Source organism: Bufo bufo, chromosome 7 (assembly GCF_905171765.1).
Source record: "Bufo bufo chromosome 7, aBufBuf1.1, whole genome shotgun sequence".
NCBI lineage: Eukaryota > Metazoa > Chordata > Amphibia > Anura > Bufonidae > Bufo > Bufo bufo.
The window spans coordinates 205,648,029-205,673,255 of NC_053395.1; the positions used below are offsets into that span (position 1 = coordinate 205,648,029).

The following is a 25,227-nucleotide window of genomic DNA, read 5'->3' on the forward strand; positions in this document are numbered from 1 at the left end:
AGTATTGGCAGAGCTAGTTTACAGAGGATGCGACCTTCTTTCCATTCTCTTTTCTCCCTCTGGGGAGGAGTTTAGCTAGTGAAGGTCAGTCTGGCCTACCCCCGTCCAAGGGTGCTGCAGGGAGCTCGTCCCTGCTGGGCAAGCCCTGCCTTAGCCAGCAGAGCACCATCAGCTCTGTTGGACCTGGAGGCCCAAGCTACAAGCTTCAGGAGCCAGGGAGAGGAAGCTCCCCTGGATAAAGCAAGACAGAGACAGACCAGATAACAAAGTTAAGTTGCAGCATACAGCAAAGGAAAAGTTCCTATTTAATCCTGAAAGCACAGCAGAGCTAGAGAGCAACTGATGTAGCAGTGCTGAGTGTGTTTGCCTGCCAGAATTTATGCCAAAGCTTGCTGGTGACCAAGATAAAGTTGGAAGATTGTTGCCTGATGAACGTTTCTCCAAGTAAAGCTGTTATCAAGTTCATCACAAGGTCTGGACTCCATTTATTTCTTCACACCACCATTCAACCACCCCTTTTTCTGCAGCGGACGACGACGCTTGGGGTTCCAGTGTATCCATGTAGGAGCACCGTGAACAGTGCACACCACTAAGGGACATTAGGCCAACCCTACACCACTCTGGCATTCCTATCCTGGGTACCCATCATCTACCACCGTCTACTAAAAGGGGGCCTTGTGCCCTCATTGCTGAAATGCAACTGGCATCACAACAAACTCTATTACAACACCTTTAAGGGACCCCTTGCCGACGCTGCGCCATTGCACATGAAGATAGAACTGTGCGTCCGGCTAATTTAATAAAGATATTTTGAAACCAATAATGTATTCAAGAAAAGAAGATACCAATGTTGTTGCACTCCTCCTTAACAGTGTCCCCTGCGGCAGACAGTATTGCCCCTGAAACGCCTGTAATGACAGGAATATAATAGATGAGACGCAATATCATCTATAAAACAGTGTATTATTGCATATTGTAGTGAAATTTTGGCGGTGGATCCAAAGTTACTTAGAGGCGGAGCGCTCTTCTAAATCTATGCCAGCTCCTAAAATAGACGTAGAAAATGATGAATGAGACGGGCCCACGCCACGACCACTTTTTTTTAGACTTGGCGTGAGTGGGGAAAAGTTGCAGATTGCGGCACAAAGAACCTTTGCGCTGTAATGTGCACTAGAAATGCACCTAATATAGAGCTATTTCTGTTAGTAAATAACCCCCCTAATGCGTAGGGCCAGCCTGAGCTACCAGCAGTGATAACATCTGTATTATCAGTCGGTCACCCCCGCTCTAAACGAGGACACTAGAAGTGACTTCAATAATATGGACGGGATATATTTTTTATTTTATACTCACCAAAAGATTGATTCAATGTGGCATTTGTTAGGTTCACTATACAATCCACCGCCTGATGGGTGATGTCTCCTTTGATTAGTTCTATCATTTTACCGAAAGCGGAGAAGTGAGGGTAATTTTTCTGAATGGGAGAGCACAAACTATGTTTATACAAAAAGGCCAAAAATATCCTTGCCAGCATTATAATTAATGAATGACCTTATGTAGCAGTACTGGTAGGTGCTTTAAAGGGGTTACCCAATAATTTATGTAAAAATAATTAGAATCAGATATCATAATAGATGACAGTCTCTTTCTAACAAAGCTAGAACTAGCCCTGTGCCTCCAGCGATCTCCTCATTCATTGCCCATAAATTTATTTCAAGCTGGTTGCTCAGGGGTTTGTCCTTTCTGCTGTAACAGTCACAGATTGTAAGAGTAGATATGGCTGGTGGCAGAAGGATAGAGCTGAGCATGTGCGACCACCTCAACAGGTGGACGTGCACGTTACTATACAGATTAAACACCAGGGGGCACTATTATAATGAAGTGAAGAGAATATCTCACAACTGGAGCAATTTTGTAACAGTAAATGATAAAAGTAACTAGTTCTTCATGCTGAATTATATTAAAATAGAATTTCATGGTGGCAATACCCCTTTATTCAGGAGCATTTGGAGGTCCAACATTCTTCAGTGAGACCTCGTCACACTTTTATGGAAGGCCCACATGGGACAGGTCCACTATGGAAAATCTGCAACGTATTTGCTGGATTTCCACAGTAGCAAATGGAATTAATGGTGTAAATGCTTTGGGTTTTCCAGGAGATTTATCAGAATTTCCAGAAATCCAGAGAATAAATTGGTTCAGATTTAAAATGTGAGGATTCAACACCGGATTGGATGGATCATAGAACATCTCACCCACTTTGTCAGTACAAACAAATCTGCAATGGAAAATCTGCAGCATATATACTGTATACTGTGCTAAGGTTTTTTTTTTAAAGAGCCCCGAAAATCCCATGCATAAAATAAAATCATTAAAAAATAAATCCCCAAAACGGTGATGACTGCACTATCTATTCACTTACCTTGTAATTCTGGAAAAAACATTGATATTTTTCATAAATCTCCTGTTCGAAGACAACAATGACGATCTCACAGATGATGGTCATGACAGAAGGATCGCTTAGGTAGTCTTCTATACCTTTCATGATCAGTCTTATGGAACTTTCGGGTTTTAAGTTACTTGCTCCTTGAGAAGAAAGCATATATTTGCTTTATAAGACAAGGAAAACGCTAAAGTAAAAAACATGTACAGAAAACTAGAAAACATTCATAATCCCATAAAAATAAGAATAAAATGTTTATATTACAGAACCATACAGACCTGTTCCCATTGCTGGGAGACTGACGGTCGCCATGTTGGCCTTATCACAGGCCTTAAGAGCCTTCGTCACTGAGGTAGCAATGTTGTCTGATCGGACGTCAATGAGATGAATTATTTTTCTGCACTTTAGATTTCCAGCTGAGGTCACAACACATTCGTCGTTGGGGAGTTTTGCTGAAAAATACAATGGAGCCGATTTACTAATCCCGCCCAATACATGGGAAATGGAAACTTTAGACTAGAGATGCGTCAAAGTTCTCAAAGCAGCTCAGGCAGGATGGTCAATTCCATGCATCTTTAGACAATTTGAGCCTAACTCTATTGATGGTGCCAAAATTTATGGGGGGTTTCCAGGATGTTTTTTTAGCAGATAAGCTCATGTAGTTTCTTACCTCATTTACATCTTCCCCATGTTGTTTCTTTTCCAATTTGGACTCTTCACCATGTAAACCAATAACTCCGGTGTGTTTCCATCCTGTATGTAGAACTTCCTGTTCCTGTATCCAACCAAACCCATGATGCACTGCTCCTTCCTCTGCCACAGCTCCAGCACCGCCCCTAACAACGCCCAGCTAGTTTATAGCTCCTCCCACCCATCTAGTTACATAGACACTCCCCTATCACTGCCTCGCTCATGGACATGACATCACAGGAAATAAGAAGGAGCTGCATGGACATGGTCATGTGACCACAGCCCAGAACGGGAGATAGGAGCAAGAAAGGTAAAAGAAATACATCACAAAATTACAGCGACCTTCATAAAGGATTATTTTACAGGATGTTAATGCAAACCAGAAAACCCCTTTATGCCATGCTACGATTCCTACCAAGCCATTTCTCTTCCCCACTTACCTAGGGCAACTAGAAACCCCCCTAAAGGCACCCTTAAAGGGGTTGTCTCATCATGGACAATGGGGGCACTTGCTCGGCTATTTCCGTCGGCCCTATAGAAATGAATAGGAGCGGGGGCCGCACATGCGCGGTACGCTCACATGTACTTCTATGAGGAGCCAGCTTGATGGTGGCCGGACCGGAGTCCTCCAGCCACCACCTTGTTGGGCTCCGTTCTCTATATAGGTGCGGGTCCCAGCGGTGGGACCCGCACCTATAAGACAATGGGGGCATATCCTAGTGATATGCCCCAATTGTCTATGATGAGACAACCCCTCTAACTGGGTCCGTCAGGTTTACGTTTTTTACTCTGTAGAATAGTGCTGCATGTCAACAAGGAATGCATTAAAGGTGAAAAGAACTAAGTTGTTTAAAGGGGTTTTCTGGGATTTACCTATTGATCCTATCCGGGGTCCAACTCCCGGGACTTGCGCTGATCAGCTGTATGAAGAGTCTGTGGCACTCCGTGAGCGCATAGGCCTCTCCCTAGGCCAGTGACGTCACGTTTATCGGTCACATGGTCTAGGAGCAGCTCAGTCCCATTCAAGTGAATGAGGGTGAGATGTAATATCAAGCACATCCGCTATCAAATAGACAGCACTGTGTTGGGCTTCCTCAAACAGTTGATAGTCAGAGGTGCTGGGAGTCGGACCCCCACTGATTTCACATTGATGACCTACCCTAAAGACAGGTCATCAATAGGTAAATTTCAGAGAAACCCTTTAAGAACCTCAAATATTCCCTTATATAAACCGCACTTTGATGACACAGCACTAAATTATAGTGATATAGAAGGCAGGCCGACTCGATAACATACCTAAACATTGACATTCTTCCTTTACAATAGGACCCGCAGCATCAAGGATGGCTTTACATACTCCTGAAAGTGTATAAAAAATATAAGTAAATTCACTCTAGTTCATCTCCATGTTTTCCCCCATGTGAAATTTGAAAGCAGTGGAGCACTGACTATGATTGCTTTTTCGGTACCTTTATTCCAGTGACTGTATATACCCCATGTACCTTACCATGTGAGGTCATGGTCAATTCACTAAGGCTTGTTTCGTTTGCTGGATACTACTGGAAAACCATCCAGCCCCATTTACTACAATGGGGTCCGGCGGTGATCCTGGAAATATGCAGATTCCTGGCATTCTATGCCGGAACAGCCTGCCACCAGTGTGAACAAGTCTAAAGGAGTTTAAATGGGGACTGGATGCCTTCCTGGAGTGTAATACTAATATAAGTTCTATGTACTGGAAGATAGGCGATAGAGAAAACAGCTGGAGCAGGGGGGATACGGAGGATGGAAAAAAGCTAAATACTTTATTGGGCAACATGTTTCGTCACCGTAACGGTGACTTCTTCAGGCCATATACCAAGTTGATGTTATTTATTTTTGTGTTTGCTCAATTACATACAACATTGTAATCCATGTCTAACAAAGTCTGTGTGTATTTTATTATCAAGGTCTGATTTGAACACAAATCAGAATCGGAACCTGCGCTGATTCCGATACGTTTCAAAGTATTGGGTGGGTATGTAAGGGGAGAAGTATTCACAGTAATCTTTGGAGTGGTTACCTTATTTGGCAGGTAATCTGTCCGTTGAATGTTCGTCTTTCTGGATCCGGTGGGTAGGTTTCCAAAGCGCCTTCAGGTTCAACCTCTAGCGTAGGTGGTGCTCCGGCCGGCAGCAGATCACTCACGCGAGGGAACCCCAGTTGAAGTCCGGGAACTTGGCGTGTGACGTCACCGCACTGAGTATGGAAGCCTTCAGGGGACAAATTCAATCCGACGCGTTTCTGAGCCTAAACGGGCTCCTTCGTCAGGGATGGTAGAGTTTGTCAATCCTGAATCAGCGCAGGTTCCGATTCTGATTTGTGTTCAAATCAGACCTTGATAATACTTTTACATTACGGTCACTGCAGCAGACCGTGGCAGTGAACCTTGCAGCGATTCCCTGCTTGATACGTAGGTTTGAGTGAATCTGGGAGCGCGGGTGGACTTGTATACATTCTGTGTGTATTTTGTATGCCTTTGTTACAAAATAAAAAACTTTGTTTAAAAAAAAAAGACACACCATTGTGCATTCAAATGGAAAAACTAACAAACATGGTAATTCAGTAAACTGTCCAAAGGTTAGAGTAGGCAGCAAAAGGTCAGTATGAGGAACAGGAAGAGGTTAGGTCAGGCAGCAAAGGGTAAAATTCAGTTATAAGGCAGGGGTTGGTATATACCATAGTTACCAGCTGTCCCGAATTTGACTGGAATGTCCTTGATTTTTAGAGATGGTCTCAGACCAAAAGTGGGCAGCACTAACACAAAATCTGCCCTCTTATATGCCCCGATTTTACCAACTGAAATGTTGGTAAGTATGACGCAGGCAAATGCACATTGGAATGGTGCACCATTGCAAGGACCTAGTATTTAAAATCTTTTGCTCAGGCATTCTCCCCTATGGGAAGATCTCTTATACATCCAAGGGAAGGCTGCTGTAGGCTGGGAGCATCAGTGAGTATGTGTGCTGGCCCTTTAAGAGGCAGAGAAGCCCACACGACCTAGAAGAGGCCCAGGCCTAGCAGGGACATGGACAGAGGCTGGATCAGTTCTTTGGCTTGCCTGCCGGGAAGACACCGGAGGACAACAGGGAGCATGGAGCAGCAGGGGCAGCGCAGAAGCATGGTGAGTGACCCGGCGGTCATACCCACTGACAGCAGAGGCACGCTGACAGGCACGGGCAGCCAACGTCACATTTTTATTGCCAGATTTATAGTCGGGAAGGAATTTTACCTGCCCCTGGATCAACATGGAGAATCAGATGAATTTTATGGAAGAAAATAATATCATTGAACTAGTTGGCAGTAGCACCAAAAATACAGTTCGATAGTGTCCAATCTGGTTTATCATTTTATAGATTGACATACAGTAAAAGGAAATCATTTTTATGAAACCTTGGCTCAAATGCCCTACTACATAGATACAGTAACAGAACCAAGCTCAGACACAATAAAAGAACCAAGTTAGGCACATAGATACTTTGTTGGTGCATTCTCTGCCATAATTGCATTGAAAAGAATGACATTTAGGGGCACATTTATTAAGACCAGCGTTTTAGAAGCCCTAAGCTGGTGGTGGCTGGCGCCTCTTCATAACTTCGGCGCATCCAGTGCCCGTTCTAAATGTAAGACCGCTTCTGGGCTGTCTTACATTTAGACCATTTTCTACACCTAAAACAGGCGTAGAAAATGGTAAATGAGATGGGCCTGCCAGCCCGTGCCCTTCCCCACCCTCGATTTTAGACCTGGAGTTAGCGGGGGGAAAAATCACAGATTGTGGCGCAACTAGCTGTTGTGCTGCAATCTACGCCGGGTCTTAAAGATGGTTCCCACTCTGGTGCAAAGCGGGTGCTATAGCTACCAGGTGCCTGCCGATCGCGGACATTTAACCCCACAGATGCTGTGGTCAAATATGACCACATTATCTGAAAAGCCGAAAACCCGGATGTGCATGCTTTCCGGGGCAGAAACACCTCCCCATGGGATGGCGTTCCATTAAAGTAATAAGGCCAGAGCCTGTGCTAGGCTTCTAGGCCTATTACAGGTATATTCCAGTTCAGGCTTGCAGGTGGAATATACTGATCTTTGTATATTGTAATGGATAAAATTCCATTTATTTATACAAATTGCAATCTAATGACTGCGTGTTGGGGTCCACTTGGGGACCTAAAAAAAAGTAACAAAAATAAAAAAAAATTGACTAAAAAGTTATATAAAATATAAAAAATATAAAAATTGAAATCACCGCCCTTTCCCCAAAATTAAAATAAAAAAAATAAAAAAGCAATAAAAAATAAAAAAACATTATAGGCATCGCCTACAATATAAGAAAATTATCCTATACGATGAATGGCGTAACGGAAGAAAAAAATCAATATGGTAGATTCACCATTTTTTCATCACTTCGCCTACCCCCAAAAAATTGAATGAAAAGTGATCAAAAAGTCATACACACCCTAAAATGGTATCACTAAAAACTACAGATCATCCTGCAAAAAAAATGCTCCGTAGATGTAACTATAAAAAAGTTATGGGGGTCAGAATATGGTGATGAAAATAGGAAAGACAAGAAACACTATACAAATGTGGTATTGCTGTAATTGTACTGACGGCCACAGGTCAGTGTTACTACACATTGAACGCAGTAAAAACAAAACCCATAAAACTGTAATTAAATTTTTTCCCAATTCTACCACATTATGAATTGGCATTAGAAAGTACAACTTGTCCCTCAAACACAAGCCCTCATATGGTTATGTGGACGGAAAAGTTAAGGCTTTGGGAAGGCAGGGAAAAACATAAATTCGCCATGTCAGGTAGCGGTTAAGCTAAGTTCTGGTATTTATTCACAACTAGCTAAAGGGCCCGGCTTCACACGGGTATATTTCATCTATTTCATTTAATGTTTGTGTGTGTCGTTAAAAGATATCGACAGTATCCACTATAACAGTGACATCTTCAGTACCCCGCCCCTTTAACAGTGACCTCCACAGCCCCCACCCCTTAACACTGATTCCCCCACAGTGCCCTGTCTCCTTAAAATGGGACCTCCACATCAGCCCACTCCCGTAACTTTGACCTTCACAGCAGACTGCCCCTTTAACAGTGTGTATCCCACCCTCTTGACAGTGACCTCCACAGGGGCCCGTCCCATTAACAGTGACTTCTACAGCACCCGCCCCTTAACACTGACCATAGGTTATAGTTCCCTTAACTGTGACCTCCACCAATCCCAGCCCCTTAACAGAGACCTCCACAGCGACTTCCCCTTTAACAGTGACTGCCACAGTACCCAGCTCCCTTAACAGTGACCTCACAGTACCCCGCTGCTCCTTTAATAGTGGCCTCCGCAGTCCCCTCCTCCTTTAACAGTGCCCGCCCCTTTAACAGTGACCTCCACAGCGGCCAGCTCCTTTATAGCTGACCTACAGCAGTGAAGAAAAATGGCTTGGTTGTTATGGAAACCTGGTTTTAAACTGTGTATGTGGAGACTAAGGGCCTGCGAGCTTCTATTGGCTAATAAGGGTCATGTGACCAGGCTTCTATTGGCTAATGCATTTTTTGGAAATATCTCAGGAACGGTACGTGCTAGAGAGCTGAGACCCGGTCTAAAACCTTCCCGGACACCTGATGTACCTGTGTGCCAAATTTTGTGATTGTAAATGCGACGGTACGGATTCCTTTAGCGGACATACATACATACACATACATACACTCAGCTTTATATATTAGATGCCTAAATATTTAGAGGCATAGAAACGCCTGGGTCTGCTGCAAGTGACGCATGTTGTCACCTATCTCAGGGTGTGTCTGTGCCTAAGGGTCAAAATTCCACATTCTGACATAGAGTTGAGCTAAAGACAGTCCCCACCCTGCACTAGAGAGAACATCATCTTTAGATCTCTGTGGTATGGGGTTCTAAAAGGTGTGAGTCACCAGGAAATTGCGTAATGCACCAGGCACAGTGCCTTGTAGGGCTCGCTCAGCTGAATGTAATGATACCATTAAGCACTTTAAAATCCATATGCAAATGAGCAGTTAAGTGCACTGAGGGCAGGCCCAAGCCACTCTGTGCACCCTTGCTCCTCCTGCTTCTTTTGCCAGTCCCTCCCATTCCTTCTTGATTGACAGGGGCAAGTTCCTGCATGGTTCTCTTTCTGAATCAGACACAGTAGATGTGAGATCTCAGTTCCTTACCATCGCTGCGGTCCAGTGTTGCATTACTTAGGTTTACTATGGCGTCTGTACTTTCAGCAGTGATGTCCCCCTTTTTTAACTTCACAGATGTTTCGCACACCACCACATCCGTCATGATGGCGGTTTTCACAAGTACTGGTTGCCCAGTTAAAACAAAGCCTAAAACCGAATAATACAATATTAGACAATTAGTAGAAACAGAAATATATTGTATAAAGAATGCTCCTCATGTGGCTCTAGGCTACACTGAGAAGATTGCAGCCTACCATTACCATATTCACTTGCAATATTTGGAAACTATATGGCGGCATTATTATGCCATAATTGCCTGTGACATTAGTATGTGTAATGTCCCTTAGTGCCATTACCACTTCTTCTACACCTCGCTACCGTCTCCTAGGTGCTAATGTATAACTTCTAATGTATTTTGTGTCATCGCCTAATAATGTGCATATTTATTCATGTAAAACTGTTAATGTTCATGCAACTGCCTGGTCTACCAGCAGATGGCGGCAGCATTGGCAGAGATAGTTTCTCTGGAGAGGAACCTTCTGGTTCCTCGCAGCCCTCTGTAGATAGGGAGGAGTTTAGTTAGGCCCCCTGCACACGAACGTGTGCACCCCGTGGTCGTGCTGCAGCCCGCAAAATGCAGGCCGCAAAGCACGAACACAGTCCGTGGGGCAGCCACAGCGGATCATGGACCCATTCACTTGAATGGGTCCGCGATCCGGCCGTTCCGCAAAAAGATAGGACATGTTCTATCTTTTTGCGGAACGAAAGTACGGGACAAAATCCCACGGAAGCACTCCGTAGTGCTTCCGTAGGGTTCCGTTCCATGCTTCCGTTCCGCACCATTCCGCATCTCCGGATTTGCGGACCCATTCAAGTGAATGGGTCCGCATCCATGATGCGGAATGCCCACGGAATGGCACCCGTCTATTGCGGATCCGCAAATGCGGTCCGCAATACGGCAACGGGGTGCACACGTTCGTGTGCAGGGGGCCTTAGTCAGTGAGTCAGTGTCTTGTCTACCCTCCTAAGGCCCCCTGCACACGAACGTGTGCACCCTGTTGCCGTATTGCGGACCGCATTTGCGGATCCGCAATACACGGGTGCCCTTCTGTGGGCATTCCGCATCTCGGATGCGGACCCATTCACTTGAAAAAGTAAAAGTCACAAAGAGAAAGATCTTTCTGAATTTCTGGTTTCATTTTTCTTTCAAGGGAATATGAGCGATGCTCAACCAGTTTAACCAGTTGTTGACTATATACATCCGGGCAGTCCGCATTTATCTCTGCTAGGATCTTTCTGAAAATCCGTGCAGAGGTAGCAGCTACAAGCTAATCGTGCAGCTACAGAAGCGGGCAGCCTGCTGTCAGAGACAGTCGTTCCCTGCATAGAAAGGACAGGGAAGTTTTTTTTTAAAGCCCCTGCCTTCTCCATCGCTGTAGGAAGGGGAAGATCTGCAGAAAATCTGCATCAAATCCACACCAAAAACTCATAAAAACGCAATAAATAGTTTTTTTTGTGTGAGGTTTTGGTGCAGATTTCATGCGGATTCTCTGCAAATGAATCTGCACGTCTGCATCTACCCTAATGACAACCTCAGGGGGCTGTATTTCCCACTGGGGCTAATATGTCAGCCACAGTTATTGGAGAAATAAAAGCAAAAAAAGAAAATGTCCCCCAAAGGTCTTTATGGGAGGCACAAAGTGTAAAGACAAAATAAAAAATAAATAAAAAATGATAATACCACAACCCACACCACAACTGGTGGCCACGCCGCCAACAACCATAAACAATATATCCCGATATATTAAAATGACCGTTATAGAAAGGTGACATAATTTTAAAAAGTGTTTTAGTAGACTATTGACTATTTTCCTTTTTTTTTTTTTTGCATATTTTACAAAAATAAAACCTTATACACCACCAAAAATACCTCTAGTTGGGAAGGGGGGTAAATGGACCAGTCATGAACTGGCTAACAAGTAAAGAACTAAATGGTGCTGAGCTAATCCATGCTTATATAATAAGGGTCTGTCCTTAGTCGGGCCAGCCGCACATTGCAGGCCAGCCCATCCATGGCAGACAATGGCTGCACGATTGTTCATGCGGCCATTGGCCATCATGGATGGGTAAAGATTTCGCCTTTTACCATCCAATCTGGAGAAAAAGTACCTTTAATTCATATGCAAATGAGCAGTTAAGTGCACAGAGGGCGGGCCCTTGCTGCTCCTGCTTCCTCTGTCAGCCCCGCCCTTTCCTTCTTCATTGACAGAGGCGGGCAAAATTACTACGCAGAAACCTGGCCCTCTCAATCGTGAAGGAGAGAGGGAGGTGCTGGCAGAGGAAGCAGGTGGAGCAAGGGTGCACAGAGAGGCCGGGGTCCATCCTTGGTGCACTTAACTGCTCATTTACATATGAGTTAAAAATACTTTTTTCAATAAAAACTAAGGACTATCCTACAAAAAATGAGCTCCGTAGACATTGCTATAAAAAAAGTTGTGGTCAGAAAAGGTAGTGATGCAAAAAAAAACTTAAAATAAAATTTTTCCAAAGTTTTTTTTATTTTATTTTTTGCATTAAAATACAAGAAAAACTATATAAGGGGTCATTCACACGACCATATGGCTTTTTCAGTGTTTTGTGGGCCGTTTTTAACTGATCCATTTTTCTGTTTTTTGTTTCAGTAGTGTTTCCGGTTCCGTTCCGTTTTTCTGTATGGCATATACAGTATACAGTAATGACAGAAAAAATTGGGCTAGGCATAAAATTGGTTCCGCAAAAACAGAACGGATGCATCGATCTGATGCATCGATCTGAATGGAGCCACGGAACGTGATTTGTGGGCAATAATAGGATATGTTCTATCTTTGAACGGAATGGAAATACGGAAACGGAATGCATACGGAGTACATTCCGTTTTTTTGCGGAAACCATTGAAATAAATGGTTCCGTAAACTGAAAGTATATGGAACGCAAAAAACGTTTGTGTGAACAAACCCTAAAAGTAGTATCATAATGACCTAGAGAATGAAAGGAATGGGTCAGTTTTACCACATTGGGAACACCGTGAAATCTAAACCCATAAAACTGTAGCAGAATTTTGTTTTTGGAATTTTTTTCCAGCTTCCCACTACATTGTATGCAATATTAAAAGGTGCCGTTAGAAATAAGAACTAATCCCACAAATAACAAGCCCTCATATGGATAGGTGAATGGATGTGGACCCGGGAAGGCCAGGCAGGCCCCTAGGGCCATCCAATCCCTCCTCACTGACGCTGGCCGGGTACATACTACTGGGAAAACTATAGGGGTAATTATTAGAAGAAGTCCAGGCAGCATGCTGAAGGTAGGATTGGCCTGGTGTTGTGGCCCACATGTCACCTCCTAAGCCCCCTGCTCCATATCCATATCAGAGACAATTGGAGGAGGACAGAACATGGCAGGTATTGATGGCCACCACAGAGGGGAGGTATGTTGTGCTGGCCTGTGGGATTACTGGCCCTGCCAACGTGTATTGGCCCCATCTACTTGTGTTGTCCCTGCTTCTGTCAATTTAGATCCACCTACAACCTGGGATAACTTTTAGTTTTCTTTCCAGGGCCACCTCAAGTTCCCAGTCCGCCCTGAGGCCGGGATTAAAAAAACAGAAATGCAAAAACAAAAAAAATTGCCGGGGTCAGCATTCTTCGGCATTCCAGCTGTTGCGAAACTACAACTCCCAGCATGCTCTCTTCTCTTCTGTGGGATTTCTGAGAACAGCTGAGCAGCTGTTGTAGAGTCATATAGTCTACAAATATACACAATGCTGATTGTTTACAAATAACGCTTACATTTGGTGGATTAAATGTTATACATTGTTGCCGCCACCGTACTGTACTGTACGTGGGCCCAAGTAGAAGTGCCACACTGTGTAAATGCCACCATACAGTGCCCAATGTACACCGTCAGATCCAGTGACCACATAACAGCTCCCTGCAAAATGTAATCTAACATCCGTGCTCTAAATCAGGCATCCTCAAACTGCGGCCCTCCAGCTGTTGCAAAACTACAACTCCCAGCATGCCCGAACAGCCTACAGGTATCAGCCTGCAGCAGGACATTGTGGGAGTTGTAGTTCTACAATAGCTGGAGGGCCGCAGTTTGAGGATGCCTGCTCTAAATAATACAAATATACACTTAATATAAAAGTTCATGGTGGTCACAAGCCCTCGGCCCTCAGTGCCACCTGATGCCCTGTGCACTGTGAACAATTACACCTATAGGGGAACCCTAAGACTTACCTCAGGACTGTAGACTTACCTCAGGACTTTGATCAGGGCGACCTATGTGTAACTGGAGAGAAACATCCCGGACACAAAGATTTATTTCCTCTACTTTCGTTTTACTGTAAATCCACGCCCAGCGGCTGAAGTTATGCTAGCTGAAAAGAATTTCATGAATTCTTTTTTTCTTTTTTTTTAAATTGATAGCTTTATTAGAGTAAAAGATGTACAAGCCATTCACCTTTTCATACAGAATTACAGTATAAAATTATTATTATTTTACCGCTCATAACCACCCATTTCCCATCCCTCCCTACCCTTGCGATGCGTCTCAAAATCCTCTATCATTCCAATACAAGAAATAAGAAAAGGAGGAACAAAAGATTAGGAAAAGAATAAAAAAGATCTTGGGAAGTTGAGACATAGAATTGGGGGCCGGGAAAGGTTAAAACCTCCAGACCTCCCATATCTTAGTCCATTTCTCCTGACTATATAGGACATAATATAGTAATATAGACCGGCACTCGAACATATGGAATCACGTAGTGGACTCAGGAGATAAAGTAAAATACAATTTAATACTTCGTTACACAATAAAATCTCATTGGAATAAAACATACAATAACATAAACGTGGGATAATAAATACGCAGTCTCATATATAGAATCCGCAATGCCGCATGCTGACAATTATCGCTGGGAGATCTGCAGGTTGTTACATCTGCTTGGAGAAATGTACCAAATATAGCGCGCAAGTGTGGAGAAACCGTCCCGTTACATTGGTAACTTTTTAGTTCCTGTTTCACAAAGTTTGTGGTAATAAATAACAATATATGGCTCTTTAGTACTCACTGTTGGGTAGTTGACATACTTGTGGCGTCCCACGTGTAGGAACGCTTACCTCGATGCAAGGTGGATCAAATACATACGGCAAAATGTAGTTGCTCGCTGATAGATTGTATCGGAGCACCGATGACTTGTTCTTATTCTCGCGAGATAAACTGTTCCCTTTCTTTCGTATGGTATGTTGAATGGCTTCAATTCACAGTGAATCTTCGTTCGTATTATCGCGAAAGTAGGAGGTTACCTTACTTTCGTGTAATGCCGTGAATACCTTTGATCCGCAGTGAGTCTTCGCTCGTTTTATCGCGAAGTATTATCTTGACAATACAACGTTCTTTTCGTAGGTATTCTTTCAACAGTGCATGGCCATGCTGATGTGCTGGACTCTTTGGGAATAAACCTTAAGTCCCAGGCGAGTTTCAAAATAGATCCCTATTTCTTCCTCAGTGGGTTTATTCGTATAAGGGAATCCAGGTAGTTATATACCCATCTGCTAATTAGAAGGGGGCGGATCCTATCAAGTTGAGCAAAGATGTAAAACATGGATAAAGAGTGGACTGTGAGATCCCACACAGCCCTTTTCTCCATATTGCGGCATTGCGGTAGTGATGCGTTATCGATGCGTTTTTTTTCAAATGCATATGCGTTTTGTTTATAATTAGTTGCTAAATGTGATATCAATAACAACCAATGTACTCAAATAATTTTCCCAGTTTCAGATTAAAAGGTATGCTATATACACATGATAAAACCGATCTGTGTTCAATAAACATATAAAAAAAATGACATATATAAATAAATTGCTGGATATAAAATATTGTATCAGATGAGATGGGAAATTTGCTGGATGCATCAGATAAAATATAGGGGGGTTGCCCATCACCAAGGGGACATCCCAGTGCTGATAAACAGCCAGACATGGGATATCCCATCGGTAAGGGGCACTCCCTCCAATACTGTAAACATTAATTCACAAAAAAAAAAAAATTCTAATTCGGCATTGAGCCCTGCAGGTGATAGACTACCAAAGTCAAATATTCATCTAGAATCCCTCCTTGACATCTTTGCAATATGATTGCCACCCCTCCAGTGCTTATCCACCTTCTCCAGTGCCGCGAATGTCAAGCCACTATAACCCTGGTTAAGAAAATCTTTAAAATGTTTGGATAGAGGGTGATTAGTCATTCCCTTTTTTATATTGTTAATATGTTCGGCCAAACGTACCCTGAAGAGTCGCTTTGTTCTACCAATGTATTGTTTTTGGCACGGACACTGGATGATGTAGATAACACTGGAGGAGTTGCAAGTAAGGCAATCTTTGATATCAAAGACAAATTGGTTTTGTGTGGACACAAACCTCTCAATCTTCTTTGTAGAGGTGGTGTTCCTACAGCCCACACACCTACCACATCTGTAAAAAAAAACTCATTTGTACCCAATTTTGTAGTGAAACAGTTTTTTTCTGATAATTTTTCACTGTAGGTGCTAATTTTAGACCTAGATTAGGTGCTTTTGTGAAAGTTATGAGGGGGGATGTGTTTAATAAAGGTCCTATAGTCTTGTCTTTCAAAACAATGTGCCAATGTCGATTGATATGTTGTATCTGTTTTGATTGTACACTATACGGTAAGATCATTCTTAATTCTGCTTCTGTTGATGTCTTTTTACTATATTTAGATGCCGGTGTGAAAAAAGATTGTCTTTCCATATTTCTCACTCTCTCCAATGCACTATCTATAATATCATCGGGGTAGTCTCTACATTTGATTTGATCTTTAATTCTTATAGCTTCATCCTCAAAGGTAGTGTTGTCGGTGCAATTCCGTTTAATCCGATGGAATTGTCCGACCGGGATGTTTAACAACCACCTTGGTAGATGACAGCTCGTGAAAAGGATGAAACTATTCTTTGCAGTTGATTTCTGGTGGTTATTGCATATAAATTTATCTCCCTCAATTCTAATCTGTATATCCAAAAATTCTGTATATTCTTTGTTAATGTTTGATGTAAAAACTAACCCGTCTGGGTTCTCATTAATGTTGTTTAAAAAGGTTTTCAATTGAGACTTTCCATTGTTCGAAATGAACAGGATGTCATCAATGTACCGTCTCCATAGGACCAGGTCCGTCCCCAGTTTGGGAGTGATGTTAGAATATTCCCATTGTGCCAGATAAAGATTTGCATAACTGGGGGCGAACCTGGTCCCCATGGCGGTTCCACACTGTTGCAGGTAATAATCACCCTCAAAATAAAAATAGTTATGGTGTAGGATATAATTGGCTCCTTCTACCAAAAAAATCTATTTGTTTGCCACAAAGTTTGCTGTTCATCTCAAGATGTGTTTTTATTGCAGAGGTACCACGTCCATGTTCAATGACAGTATAGAGGGACTGGACGTCCAAAGTTCCCATAATCCAATGGGGTTGGACGGCCAGTCCCTCAAGTGCCTGAATAATATGTGTGGTGTCTCTTATGTAGGACTTGATGTCTTTTACCACTGGTTGTAGGAGGGTGTCTATGTATTGGGATAGGTTAGAACTCAAAGAACCTATTCCTGAAATTATAGGACGTCCAGGAGGGTCTTTTAAGTCCTTGTGGATCTTGGGCAAGCCGTAAAATGTTGGTAATCTACGCTGCGTGCCCAAGATAAACATATGTTCTTGTTTAGATAAGTTCCCTTGTTTTAAGCCCCTAGTGTATCAATTCTCTACTTAATTTGTCTAAAGGGTCTCCTTTTAATTTCAGATAGGTAGTCCCATCGGAAAGTTGCCTTAGGCATTCATTATTGTAATGTTCGGTATCTAAGACAACAATGGCGCCCCCTTTATCTGCGGGCCGTATTGTAATATTACCTTGTTGTTGTAATTGCTTTATCGCTCGAATTTCATTACATGACAAATTACCCTTATATGTTTTTTTATCTTTAATTTTCCATAGGTCATTTTCCACACATCTTTGGAACGTAGCCATTTCGTGGCGGATCTCATTTCTGATGAATTATATTTCAGCATTGGAAGTATCGATCGCAGCTCATCCAATCGAATAGGGCGGTCCAGCATTTCCCTGTCCTGTAAAGCCAACTGGGGAAGCCCCAATTGTTGTAGATATTGTTTTATATCGTCCACCCTAGAGGTAAGGTCAGACTGATAAAGGCAAGAATAGTATTTTACAAACTACTCCCTAATCAACTCTGGAGACCTCACCCTGTTACCCTTTATATTCTGAATCTCCCTTATACTGGTAGCATCTCTCTGATTGGCAACTAGTCGTGCCAAAAACTTATACCGTTTTACCCGATTCACAGAAGCGGTTTTGACCTTGAAAAAGAAGCTTGTGTTGTGCTTTACTGTACAAAAGTAACTTAAACTGTGAGTTAGCCTCCTTTAACTGAGTTATATGATGTTCATTATGGTGAACAGCTAATGCGCCCTGCAGGTTCCTAATTGTCTCCATCAACTGTTGCTCCTTATATGAGCCTTTAATGCATCCCATACATAATGTATATTAGAGTAGATTCTATATTTAATTGCCAGAATTCCTGTATATCAAGATCAATTATATGCTGCTCTGCTATTACGTCAAGCCAGTGTGAGTTCAGTTTAAAAACTCTGCCTGGTCCTGGAGGGTCCACCTCCCTGAACGAAAGCAGGACTGGAGAGTGATCTGATATTCCATGAGGTTCATACTACATTTTTACAATTTGGCGACTCAATTCTCGATTTGCAAAGGCCAAGTCAATACGGGACATTGCGCCGTAGGACTGGCTAAAACAAGAAAAAAATATTTTATTGCCATAGAGGTGGCGCCAGACATCCACCAGCGCCAACTCCTGGCAAATGATGCTCAAAGGAGAAACGAGACCTCGTTCAGTGGAGGTGGAGAAACGATCTAACTCAGATCAGGAACAGAGTTGAAATCTCCGGCTACTAATAATAAGCATTGGTTTTTTGAAGCAATATATTTAGATAAATGCGAAAAGACGGCTGACTTATACGGTGGTGGAATATAAATAAAAGCAAATATAATCTCCTGCCCATTCCAAAAGCCATTCAGGAATACATATCTCCCTTCTTTATCGATCACATTATCAACAGGTTGAAACTCCATACCACGATGAATATATACGCTGCCCCCTCTTGCGTAGGAGGAGAAGTAAGCATGATATTCTAACGCAGCCCATTATCTTTTCAATATATACAGCCTATCCACTGATGCATGGGTTTCTAATAATACCACAATTGCCGGCAAATGACGGGCTACACAATCAAAAACCACCGTCCTCTTAACTCTGTCTCCCAACCCTCTCACATTCCAGAACAGAATATTGCGTACTATAAGCTATTTTTAGTGAATGGTCCCACTCTCTCATCTCGGAGAGAAACACGTGGACTCACAAGAACCGTGACCACAGCCAATCCCTCCCTTATACCCACCCCCATTATCCCCTCTACATGGTTAATAAGGTGAAAAAATATTACCCATCAACCTCTTTCAAACCTCCAAACCCCCCCGCCCACTTCCCCCTAAACCTCCCTCCTCCCCATAATCATATAGTAAATTATAGACCCATCGAATCCAGCCATTGAACAGCATCTGCATATGCAGAAAAAAACTGATTCATTATGCACCACCCTCAGTTTGGCCGGAAATAACATTGAGTACTTAATGTTAGCAGCGGCCAATCTTGTTTTAACTTCAAGAAAAGATCTTCTTTTAATTTGGGTATCTCGTGAGAAATCTGGATATATAGATATAAAATTCCCGTTGAAGTGAATATCCAGTACTTCTCTTTTACGCCTAAGTACCCAATGCCGGTCCTTCGAACAGACCAATTTCGCAAGGATTGCCCTAGGGGGGCCCCTGGAGGAGGCTTTTTAAAGGGGACTCTGAGGCCCTTTCCACACAAAAAGTGGATGCATCATGATCTGGGCCTAAATTTTCAACCAGCCATTTTTGAATAAAATTTGCAGCATTATCCTGTTCTACCTCCTCTGGAAACCCCACCAGTCTCAGGTTGTATCTACGGGACCTATCCTCAAGATCTATCACCTTCCTTCTAAGCCAAATACGATCTTGAGCTACCTCTTCTAATCGCTTTTTTAATAAGTAACTGCTGATTCCAACTCCTTCACCTTCAATCTAAGTTTTGTCATTTCGTCTTTGATTACATAGAAACATAGAAACATAGAATGTGTCGGCAGATAAGAACCATTTGGCCCATCTAGTCTGCCCAATATATCTGAATACTATGGATAGCCCCTGGCCCTATCTTATATGAAGGATGGCCTTATGCCTATCCCATGCACGCTTAAACCCCTTTACTGTATTTGCAGCTACCACTTCTGCAGGAAGGCTATTCCATGCATCCACTACTCTCTCAGTAAAGTAATACTTCCTTATATTACTTTTAAACCTTTGCCCCTCTAATTTAAAACTGTGTCCTCTTGTGGTAGTTTTTCTTCTTTTAAATATGCTCTCCTCCTTTACCGAGTTGATTCCCTTTATTGTAACATCTCCTTGTACTACTGAAAGGGAAGAGGCCAGCTCTGCAACTGAGGCATTGGTGGAATTTACTACTCCCAGTATATCTGAGAGTTTTTGGTTAATGATATCCAGACCTTCACTCTGGGGCATGATAGCTTTGGATGTGTCCTGTTCTATCCGAGGCATATTGTCATCTCCCAGCTCAACCCGTGGAGCTGTTCTCTGTAAACCCTCCCCAGTAGTTTTGGGTGGCGGTGATTTCAGAAATCTGTCTAATCGGGCCTGGGGGCTACCACCTACGCTACCTTTCGGCGAGGGCACCCCTCCGGATTTACAATACTTAGGGGGCATTTTGAGGTAACTTAAGAGTGCACTCTAACCCTGTAGTTCCCCCCAAAAAACTAAAAAAAATAAAGGAAGGGAACATATATTGGTAACGAAGCAATGGAAAATGCTGAAGAAGTTTCCAACACCAAACCCACTATTCGCACAGGTTGGTATAGGAAAACTCCAAGATTAATAGTCCCAGCTTTAACTGTAAAGACCCAGCGAACCTATTCCATGACTGGAATCACATACATGTCCCGATCAGGGATATATCATAAGGTCAAACGGAGGAGAGAGCTGAGTACATAAACATAGTATAAATCTAAGTTGGTTTCATATGTGACAAATAAATGTAAAAAAAATGAAAGATAGGGTCCCAAAGACCATATTAGGCTGAGTACATGCACAATCCGGCGGCTGTAAGAGTTAAAGGGCATAGAAATAAACTGAAAGTCTATATAAGACCATATCAAGAGAAGCAGGTGAATCCAGCTTTGCAAGAGTTAGTTCCAATAAGGCAGTTCACTGTTTCAACACGATTTCAACATGATTGGGATAGGTCCCACCTCGGGGCTGCAATTTTGAAAGAGGGGTGACCTGCTTTTACACAAACACAGAGTCTAGGGGAGTAATTGCCCTTTTACTCCGTATAGCATTACAGCGACCCAGACAGGCCGAACAGCCCAAATCACAGGCTCATCTGACTCATGGACTAGGTGGCCCCAGTTCCCCACCGTAGAGGTTCCTCGGAGTCAGGAGACGACCTTGGGTACATCCAGCAAACACACGCAGAGCACGGGACACAAAGCACCTAATAATCAGCCGACCTCCAGGAGTGCTTTCAGCATGCATCCACCGTCGGCCTCGGCTCCTCCCGGACACCGAGCACAGAGGACCAGACAGCAGGAACAGGACATCCACAGCAAACTGAAGGGGGCAGAAGATCTCATCCACCAACGACCGCGGCCGAACGGAGCAGTCTCAGGTGGCGCAGCACCAGCAGGCGCAAGCCACAAGGATCCCACCGCCTCCTGTCTCCAATTGGAAGTAGGGATCTGCAGGTTACCCTTCGCACATGCTCCTGTAATTTGCCCACTGGCTCCTGGTATCGCCCATACGGCTCAGTTAGGACAGTGTTAGGTCCCGGGCTACTTGAGAAACCTTGGCGTGGTGCCCGGGCTTAGACATGTCCTACACCGTAGGATATGTTGACTAATCTCTCAATTTTAAAATCAGTTTGAGGGTTTAGTAAGATTGCAGCGTGCACCTGTCTTTGCTATTATTGTGTTATATTGTTATATTAATTATCACATCCGCACTTGTTACCTTGTGTAGGATGTCTATTGTGGTACTTGTGGTTCGCCGCGGGCATCCTCCATTGTATGCATTTTGCTGGGGATTGCCATTAGCAACGGGCCACAAGTGCAGGATTTGCTCCCCTATATATATGCACGACTGCATGTGGGTTTGAGCAGCTCCTGCTAATGCCAACCTGTCTTCTTAGTTTACCCTTCGCACAGAGCAGCGAGGATCGAACTCAGCCCTGGTCCACCACTTCAGCCTGCCTGGATCCCCTCTACCACCATCCCGTCAGACAGACAACACCTCCGGACGCCACAGCTGCTCCAGGTATCGTCACTATCAGCCAGCAGACCTCAGCGTTCCACATGGAAGTAGGGGGCAGGGAGGGAGGGGGGAGAAACGGCAGGAGGAGGAGCGCGGCACGGACACACCTACGTCATGCCGCTATTCTGCGACGAATAGATTTATTTTTTAATTCAGTATGTTGAAACGTTACATCTCCAGACTCCAATGTGTTCATAGATATCGGATTTTTCAGAAAATATTTCTTTAGACATATTTTTCTGATAAAATTTTGGACTCCTATATATGTGTCAAATTTGACAATTTTGACCGTTGGGGCAAATTTCAAACCTTTATTAAGTAATGTAACTTGAGCTTCAGTCAACGTTATGGAACTCAAATTAACAATTGAACTTGGGTCGTGATCTAGTGATATTTTTTGTGGTCTAACCTTCTTTCTCTGTCCTCTCCTTGTCTTTTTGAATAGTGATTGTGATTTGAGTGATTTTGGTGATATCTACTTGAATCTGACCGAGTGCGATTGGGTATTATGTGTGGAGGTGGTTGATAAGGTGTTGGGTATGGTGATATCTCTCTCTCTTGGTCTCGATAAGTGTTCTTCTGTCTCAAATTGTATGGGTGTGTTTGTGACGGCCATACATGGCGGTCCGATTGTGGTGACTGTATTGATCTGTTTCTCATACGTGTCTTGTGGTGTGGTGGATAGTGATGGACGAACATCTGCCGGGGTGGTTCGCGAACGCGATCAAATGTTCGCAAACTGCAAGTTCGCGGCGGGTCCCATTCATGGCAGGCGAACCTGAAAAACCTTCAGCTCATATTTGCAGCCAAGAAATAATTACTAGAAGTGCACAAATACAGGGAGTGCAGAATTATTAGGCAAGTTGTATTTTTGAGGATTAATTTTATTATTGAACAACAACCATGTTCTCAATGAACCCAAAAAAATCATTAATACCAAAGCTGAATATTTTTGGAAGTAGTTTTTAGTTTTTTTTTAGTTTTAGCTATTTTAGGGGGATATCTGTGTGTACAGGTGACTATTACTGTGCATAATTATTAGGCAACTTAACAAAAAACAAATATATACCCATTTCAATTATTTATTTTTACCAGTGAAACCAATATAACATCTCAACATTCACAAATATACATTTCTGACATTCAAAAACAAAACAAAAACAAATCAGTGACCAATATAGCCACCTTTTTTTGCAAGGACACTCAAAAGCCTGCCAGCCATGGAATCTGTCAGTGTTTTGATCTGTTCACCATCAACATTGCGTGCAGCAGCAACCACAGCCTCCCAGACACTGTTCAGAGAGGTGTACTGTTTTCCCTCCTTGTAAATCTCACATTTGATGATGGACCACAGGTTCTCAATGGGGTTCAGATCAGGTGAACAAGGAGGCCATGTCATTAGATTTTCTTCTTTTATACCCTTTCTTGCCAGCCACGCTGTGGAGTACTTGGACGCGTGTGATGGAGCATTATCCTGCATGAAAATCATGTTTTTCTTGAAGGATGCAGACTTCTTCCTGTACCACTGCTTGAAGAAGGTGTCTTCCAGAAACTGGCAGTAGGACTGGGAGTTGAGCTTGACTCCATCCTCAACCCGAAAAGGCCCCACAAGCTCATCTTTGATGATACCAGCCCAAACCAGTACTCCACCTCCACCTTGCTGGCATCTGAGTCGGACTGGAGCTCTCTGCCCTTTACCAATCCAGCCACAGACCCATCCATCTGGCCCATCAAGACTCACTCTCATTTCATCAGTCCATAAAACCTTAGAAAAATCAGTCTTGAGATATTTCTTGGCCCAGTCTTGACGTTTCAGCTTGTGTGTCTTGTTCAGTGGTGGTCGTCTTTCAGCCTTTCTTACCTTGGCCATGTCTCTGAGTATTGCACACCTTGTGCTTTTGGGCACTCCAGTGATGTTGCAGCTCTGAAATATGGCCAAACTGGTGGCAAGTGGCATCTTGGCAGCTGCACGCTTGACTTTTCTCAGTTCATGGGCAGTTATTTTGCGCCTTGGTTTTTCCACACGCTTCTTGCGACCCTGTTGACTATTTTGAATGAAACGCTTGATTGTTCGATGATCACGCTTCAGAAGCTTTGCAATTTTAAGAGTGCTGCATCCCTCTGCAAGATATCTCACTATTTTTGACTTTTCTGAGCCTGTCAAGTCCTTCTTTTGACCCATTTTGCCAAAGGAAAGGAAGTTGCCTAATAATTATGCATACCTGATATAGGGTGTTGATGTCATTAGACCACACCCCTTCTCATTACAGAGATGCACATCACCTAATATGCTTAATTGGTAGTAGGCTTTCGAGCCTATACAGCTTGGAGTAAGAAAACATGCATAAAGAGGATGATGTGGTCAAAATACTCATTTGCCTAATAATTCTGCACTCCCTGTAGTCCCACAACATGGACAGTGACATACCAGATGTATTATTCGAATTTGCAATCTCCATTTATTTTTGTTTTCAATGCGAAATATTGGCAATATAATTTTCGCGTACGCGCATGCAAATGCACTATACAGCACCCAAATGTACTATAAAGAAAGTATATTGGTATATAACACCCCGCTTCAATCTGTTTTTTTGGGGGGCGACTGGTATATCACACCAGTAGAAATTATTTGCTCCGATAACGCTTGTCCCTCTATATACCTGCAGTATCGCAGCAGAACCGCACACAACTGCCGCACAATACAAATGCACTATAATATACTTTCTAATATGGAAAGTATATTATAACATTGCACAAGGAAGGCAATCCATTAGAATATACATGAAGATAAAATGTAACCTTTAATAATTTTACTATGAGGGTCCATTCACACGTCCGTAAGTGTTTTGCGGATCCGCAAAACACGGACACCGGCAATGTGCATTCCGCAATTTGTGGACCGCACATCGCCGGCACTTTAATATAAAATGCTTAATCTTGTCTGCAATTGTGGACAAGAATAGGACATGTTCTATTTTTTTGCTGAAACAAAAGCACAGATGTGGAAGTGCGGATCCGCAAATGCGGACAGCACATTCCGGCCCCATTGAAAATGAATGGGTATACACCCGTTCCGCAAAATTGCGGAACGGATGCAGACCCATTTTGCGGACGTGTGAATGGAAAATATATCCCTCAAAATGAAAATAAATGAAATTATTAAAGTTAACCAAAAAGCATAGATGTGGTCGGCAATAACAAGTGCTCGGCGGCACCAAATCAGAAACCATATGTCCTACCACAATCCGGGGGGTTCCAGTGCACATCCATGAATCCCGGAGGGAAAGCAAAAAACATCCATCCCTGGGCT

The 25,227-nt window shown here is 43.1% G+C and overlaps 1 protein-coding gene across 2 annotated transcripts in view; it reads right to left on the minus strand.

Annotated features, from left to right (window-relative positions):
- Window positions 1–13,810, minus strand: part of LOC121008671 (protein mono-ADP-ribosyltransferase PARP15-like) — a 35,966-nt gene extending 22,156 nt beyond the window's left edge. Inside the window, exons 1-7 of one of the 2 annotated variants that reach the window (XM_040441366.1) lie at window positions 13,676–13,810; window positions 9,368–9,526; window positions 4,430–4,492; window positions 2,722–2,895; window positions 2,423–2,586; window positions 1,354–1,474; window positions 846–908 (exon numbers count right to left, since the gene is read on the minus strand). In XM_040441366.1, the coding sequence (XP_040297300.1) occupies window positions 846–908; window positions 1,354–1,474; window positions 2,423–2,586; window positions 2,722–2,895; window positions 4,430–4,492; window positions 9,368–9,482 (700 nt within the window). In that variant the 5' untranslated portion in view covers window positions 9,483–9,526; window positions 13,676–13,810. The remainder of the gene's footprint in view (window positions 1–845; window positions 909–1,353; window positions 1,475–2,422; window positions 2,587–2,721; window positions 2,896–4,429; window positions 4,493–9,367; window positions 9,527–13,675) is intronic. The other variant, XM_040441368.1, reaches the window with a different exon arrangement.
- Between the last annotated feature and the right edge of the window lie 11,417 nt (window positions 13,811–25,227).